At 41.2% G+C, this 6,846-nt stretch overlaps 1 protein-coding gene across 4 annotated transcripts in view; it reads left to right on the top strand.

Moving 5' to 3' along the window:
• Window positions 1-242: 242 nt before the first annotated feature.
• kcnd3 (potassium voltage-gated channel, Shal-related subfamily, member 3) overlaps window positions 243-6,846 on the top strand; it is a 109,105-nt gene continuing 102,501 nt past the window's right edge. The window contains exons 1-3 of one of the 4 annotated variants that reach the window (XM_032520883.1): window positions 244-374; window positions 495-584; window positions 1,494-2,674. In XM_032520883.1, the coding sequence (XP_032376774.1) occupies window positions 1,572-2,674 (1,103 nt within the window). In that variant the 5' untranslated portion in view covers window positions 244-374; window positions 495-584; window positions 1,494-1,571. Of the gene's footprint in view, window positions 585-1,485; window positions 2,675-6,846 lie in introns of all 4 variants that reach the window. The other 3 variants (XM_032520882.1, XM_032520885.1, XM_032520884.1) reach the window with 3 other exon arrangements.

Here is a 6,846-nt window from a genome sequence, read left to right as displayed (position 1 = left end):
GTTTATGTTCCCTCTGAGGAAAGGAAATCCCTTTTGCCAATTCATTCTGAGTGACGAAGGAGGGGTGAATCATTTAAAAAAAAAAAAAAAAGGTTTTCATGAATGCGTAAAACACTTTTTGCGGTTTCCAATAAATGCAGTTTTTATCCACAGTCCGCCCTGCGCAGAGAGAGAGAGTTAGAGAGAGAGTGAGTGAGTGAGTGAGAGAGAGAGAGAAAAGGAGAGAGAGAGAGAGAGAGAGAGAGAGAGCGCTCCTCCTTCTCCGTATCTTCCCACCACTCATCCCGAAAAGCCAACGAAAGACGGTCTTCACGTCGGAGTCCTGTTATCATATCTCCACTCGCATAATGGAAACTGAAATTAAAACAGCTGTGGTACGTCCGTCTCCGGTACTTTTCCGCTTTTACCTTAGCAGTAGCGTTTGTCTAATGTGAATCTACTCTTCGCTCAATAACTTCTTCTTTCCTGGTAATTTCTCCCCCCCACCCCCCCAGACACGCTTTTAGAAATAACCAAACCTACATCTTGTAATTAAACTGCTCTGGAAGAGGCTCCTCTTTCTTCGGATGGAGAATTTTGAATCGGTGAGTTAAAGAATCGAAGATAAAGCTGTCAGTATCAGCTGTGTTTAGTTATCAACTGTTCGACAAAATGAATCGCTTTTGCTTTGTCCGCGTTAAGGGTAGTGGCCAATTTGTCATCAAGAATTGTAAAAAAAAAATGCTTGTTTGGAAGCGGGTTACATGCCACGAAAATTAAATCGGGAATTTGACCTGAATAATTATCAACTTCTTTCATTATTTGTAAAACAAATATGCATGTTCTGTTTTGTATCTAGGACTCAACAGGTTTCTAATATCGTGCTTGTATCTCTCTACAACCTTGTAAATGTGCCAAAATATAAATGTACAAAAAACAAAAACTAGGTCTATATAGACAATTTTATGATGCCGTTGCTTTGTTTGCCTTTAATTTTTTTTCTAAACTATAACCTGCAGTAAGCTGTGATCCTGCTTCTTAACTATAACCTAATAGAAGAAATATGAGAAATATTGCCTTAAAGTGTGGAAGATGATGCTTAATGAAACTTGCAGTATGTCCCTGTAATCAACTGTGTAGTCAACTATATAGCGATATAACTATATCAAATATACTTTAAATTGTGCAGTGTAAAGGTTTCTCACCTTAAGTGTGATGTTAAATTTGATTTCCATTAAAGATACTTTATTGCTGTCTCAGCAAGACTGCTATTTAGGATATGAGATGCATTGTTCATTTTCATCTTCATTGTTAGGTTCATTCCCTTTATTTACTTGCTCTTCTTTTATGATCCTTATTCTCACATCTGTACCATTAATTGATCTCAAATTCTAATCCCATCTCATTTTTGAATTGCTCATCATTTGCTCTCACTCTCCTGATCATCATCATCATCATCAATCAGCACACCTGTCCATAACCCTACAGATTCTCTCATTCTCTTCCCTTTTTAGAGGGTGAATGAGCTGATGTCACGCTGGTTGTGAAGGTGCTGGACTTGTTCCCCCTTGACGCCCCAAGCAGGACACAGCATGGCGGCAGGAGTAGCGGCATGGCTTCCCTTTGCCAGGGCAGCAGCAATCGGCTGGATGCCTGTTGCCAATTTGCCCATGCCAGTGGCTCCCACCGAGAAGAACAAGCGTCAGGATGAGCTAATCATTCTTAATGTCAGTGGACGGCGCTTTGAGACCTGGAGGAATACGCTAGACCGCTTTCCAGACACCCTGCTGGGGAGCTCAGAGAAGGAGTTCTTCTACAACGAGGAGACCAAAGAGTACTTCTTTGACCGGGACCCTGACGTGTTCCGCAACGTGCTCAACTTCTATCGCACAGGCAAGCTCCACTATCCACGTTATGAGTGCATCTCGTCCTATGAGGAGGAGCTGGCTTTCTTTGGCATCATCTCAGAGATCATTGGTGACTGCTGCTACGAAGAGTTCAAGGATAGGAAGAGGGAGAATGCAGAGCGTCTAATGGATGACCAGGAGGACAACAAGGACGCTAAGCTGCCCAACATGACTTTTAGGGAGACCATGTGGCGGGCATTTGAAAACCCCCACACTTCCACCATGGCCCTTGTCTTCTACTACGTCACTGGCTTCTTTATTGCTGTCTCTGTCATCACCAACGTGGTCGAGACGGTGCCCTGCGGCTCGTCGCCCAATCAGAAGGAAGTGCCATGTGGTGTACGCTACACTGTGGCTTTTTTCTGCATGGATACGGCCTGTGTCATGATCTTTACCGTGGAGTACCTGATGCGCTTGTTTGCTGCCCCAAGCCGCTACCGCTTCATGAGGTCTGTCATGAGCATCATTGACGTGGTGGCCATCTTGCCCTACTACATCGGCCTGGTGATGACTGACAACGAGGATGTGAGTGGCGCTTTTGTGACACTCCGTGTTTTCCGCGTGTTCCGCATCTTTAAGTTCTCCCGTCACTCGCAGGGCCTGCGCATCCTGGGCTACACGCTGAAGAGCTGTGCCTCGGAGCTGGGCTTCCTGCTTTTCTCCCTAACTATGGCCATAATTATCTTTGCTACCGTCATGTTCTACGCAGAGAAGGGTTCAAGCTCCAGCAAATTCACCAGCATCCCAGCCTCCTTCTGGTACACCATCGTTACTATGACAACGCTCGGGTAAGAGCAGAGCAGACACCTCTTTTATCTGGTTGCAAGTGCTGTGTGTGTCTGTGTTTGTGTGCAAGTGAATGTTTGTGTATGCAAATTTATGAGTCTGTATATTGTGTATTTGCAGTTTGGGTCTGTAATGTGTGAGTGAATGTTTGATTATGATTGGACTTCAAATCTGTGTCTGACTGTGTGGCCTAAAAAAACCTAAAACTGCTTCAGAAGTCAGTGCCCCCCTTTCCAAGACATCCTTTCCAAACTTTATGCATAATGATAAGAAACTACAGAGAGTTTGCACTTTTCAGTAGTCTGTATTAATAACTGACGGTATTCTTCAAGGGGGAAAGTGGCCATCAAGATGATCTCTTCCAGTGATAGCCATGCCAATGCGTGCCCTTTTATAAATCACCGATACGAGGGAGAGAGATTTAGGTGAAAGTTGAAGGCCTCTTAGTTAAACAATTACGTAGAAAACATAGATTATACCATTACTTTCGCCTCCAACATGCCCTGTGGTTATCAGAACTGAAACACTGACTTCACATGAGAGCCCTCCTCCTTCTTCACTCATTCTTTGAGTTACACCAGTTGCTGGCCTTGAAAATGAAGTGCCTCTTGGTACAAAAGCTCTGATGCACAATATGAAAATGCTGCTCTCCATTTTAGGGAGACCAGTGAATGGTTCAGTTATTTGCTTTGGAGACTTTTTAGAGAGATCATTATTATTGTTAACACAGTTTTTAAAGGCAAAACAGTTAAAGGCATCATTATTCACTGAATGCCTAATAACCCTGTAGCCCAGGTCTGTTGTCATTGTTTCTTTGTTTTTTACAGTCTTGTGAATTGGCTTTGATTGAGTTTTACAAGATGAACATGAGAAACATGTTGAAGTTGATGACCAACTTGTTATTCTTCATTTTCTGTCGACATATATTTCCACCAGTTGTTTTATAGCCGTGAGGGGAACCACAGATACATCATCAATTTTACACTGCACACACACACACACACACACACACACACACAGCTCTGTGATGCAGCACTATTAGGCCTAATGGCAATGTGTTTCATGAGAGTCCCCTGTTGTGGATGTGTGAGTCAGACTAAGAGGCTGACAAATTGCAGCATCCTGCTAAATGTTAGAGTCATGGAGGCCATAAATGGCTCTGAGCTCATTGCTGTGACACAGTTGGCACCCTGTCATTTTGCCCTGCCATTCACAACCTATCCAGAAGATCAGGTGTTGAGCTGATGTTTGATCTGGATTGGTTGTTTGGTGTTTGTGGACATATTATTAGCAACTGAACTGTGGAAATTAGCGTGGCATTCTCTGCTGTTTTCTGTCAATTTTGTGAACATGCAGCAGTTTCCTTCGCTGTCCATGGTAACCCGTAGTCTCTGTGAGACCTGAGACGCTAAACCGTTTTCCGGTTGAGTTGACAGTAGGACTGCGGAGGAGGACACGTTGTGTGCATGTGTAAGTATCTGTTTGTGTATTAAGAGAAGGGTGGTTGTTAAGCTCGGCCTCATCAACAAAGAAGGGGGCAGAAGTGGGTGTCAGAGTAACTAATGATGTGGTCCACTGCATCTGCTGACTAATAACATTCTGGTATCTGCTCTTGCATTACATCATAAATACGCACAAACTAACCATACACACACAGACAATATTTGGATTTGTGCATGTATAAACTAACTGAAAAATATGTGGTTTTGCATTTGTGTGCATGTTAAGACCTTGTATCTGTTTAGTTTTTTTCACTTGAGAAGGTGTGAGCAAGTTTCACAGCATCTGCCAGTAAATGTGATTTAAGTTGGACAAAGTTTTTCCACTTTTTTGTTCTCCAGCTAACATTGAAATCTGTGGAAAGATATCTTGACTATCTGCCGTGCAACCATTTATACTCACCTGACTAAACAAGATGAAAGCCACTTCCCACAGAGAATGTTTTCCTTGACTTGTTGTCTTCCTGTCTAGGTGCCTCAGGGTTAAGTGTTAGACTTTGTTTTCCCTGTGGAGATACTAATATCATCTACACTCATGTTAAAACTACTGCTAAATTGTGAACTTTGGCCTCGGTGTTTGCTCGGCACTCTGAGAAATACTGTTTCTGTGTGTTTTGCTGTTTTTGTGTCATGCACACCCGAGATTATTGGTACTATGACACATATCAAAGAGGGTACCTTAGCTGTGCCACATGTACATGCTGCCGCTTTTTGAGTGTTTTGTTTATCTGACAATAATCCGGCCTCAGTCAGAATCCATAATCCCCCTTCAACAATGGGCAATGAAATACCAGGTAACTAACTTGAAGTGCAGAAAATCAAGGATGGTGAAAAAGACACAATTGTGGATCTATTTTTTGCATCTGCCTATTTTAGTTATATTTGAAGCATTTTGGTTCTGGCTTTGGTACAAACCAGAAGTCTAAAATCTAGCCTCTATAGGCCGTTTATTATGACCAACTGGACAAAAACAGGTTTGACCAGCCATGCGAGTTAGCAAGCCACCAACCAACACTGCCGTCCTTTGAGCCCTGTGCTCGCTCTATAGTAGCGCTAAAAAGCTTAGCTCAAATCCAACAAATGAGGGGCAGGTTGGCACATAGTGGTGAGGCTTTAGTTAAATCGCACACATTCAGGCAAAAAGGGATTTTGTTCCCTAGGTTGTTAAACAAATTGATTTTGACCTTTTTGAGTGATAACAACTTTGAGCATTTGTCATATTCGGTTGACCCTGTTTTGTAAACTGCTTTATGGCTAGAGAGGAGGCAGAGAGGGTGTTTGTGTGCAGCAACTATTAAACCTCAGCTTTTCATTACTCATGTCCGTGAAAGAGACAGAATAAAAAGGAAAAGTCTTAATAGTTCAAGTGTGATCCCAGTTCGGCAGTTAAGTTTGTAATGGTTACTAACGAGACTTTTAGTCTTTTGTTTTTATTACGTTTATTAGTCATTAACTGTTTAGATGATTCTTTTAGTTTAGCACTAAAGTCTGAAATGTTTTCACCTCTAAACTTGAACCTCTCGCCGTAGCAAATGTCCAGTACACTACCGTTAATAAAAATAGATAACGGCAATACAAAAATTCAAGGGAGATATATATAATCTCTCTCAAATGTATTGTTTGGAATTATCTAACCTCATTACCTTTTCACAATGACATTATGCTCATTAAAATGCTAATTCAGCACATAGGAGGGAGATACTCCTCTACAGTACCTGCATCTTAACAAACGTTTTCACAAACCGCACCCCTTGAGAAATGAATTTCCTTCATATACTGTAGGTAATTGGCCATGCCTAATCTAATAGAAGGAAATACAATGCTCATTTTTTTTGTCTATGAATTTCACTTTTTAAAAAGCTTGATTGAAAAGTGCTGATTGTCAATGCCCTGCTCTGGAGCAGTTTACCGCAATTAGGACTGCATGATATGAGGAAATTATCTAATTGTGATTATTTTGACTGATATTGCGATATGATTGACGATATTGGAGGGGATGATCAATTTTGTATCATTATTCTCATTTTCATTGAAAAATGTTAAAATATAAAAAAATGAAAATGATTTAAATGATTTTTACAAGGATTTGTACTAAACAAATATTTTTGTTTTAAAACGAATGGGGCCCCACCTGCGATATTGCGCACCACCATGAACTGCAGCGACGCACTGCTGTGAGGTTTGTTCACATCTAGTCTGGATCAACGACAATTTATTTACCGGATAGTTCCAACACTGCCGGTAGTTTGCCGGATGTCTCTCGCTTTCCACTTTCTTTGTGTTAACTATAAACTTTGGTCGTTTTGAGGAACCACCAGAGCAACATTACATCCTGAAAATGGCAAGAATTTAAGTAAATTTGGATTGTGCTACAAGGCAGGCCTGTTTGGATTGTTCGGGGAATGATTGTAAGGATTTATAAAGAATATGTTTACAGCCTTTACTCTAACTGGGACGTTTTGGAAATTTACTATGGACAAAATACACAGCGATACACTGGTAAAAGTAATTTTGTTTAACCTTGTATCCAGGTAATTTCTATAGCTCACTGTGTACCTAATTTCCCTGCATAGCTTGCTAGGGTTGTAAGTTTTTCAAAATTCACGGTTCAGTATGTGCAACGTTCTTTTATGGGTTACGGATTAGTATTTTTTTGATACTTCAGGAGTAACAAA

This window comes from Etheostoma spectabile, chromosome 7 (assembly GCF_008692095.1).
Source record: "Etheostoma spectabile isolate EspeVRDwgs_2016 chromosome 7, UIUC_Espe_1.0, whole genome shotgun sequence".
Classification (NCBI taxonomy): Eukaryota; Metazoa; Chordata; class Actinopteri; order Perciformes; family Percidae; genus Etheostoma; species Etheostoma spectabile.
This window is presented reverse-complemented; position numbering and strand designations above follow the sequence as displayed.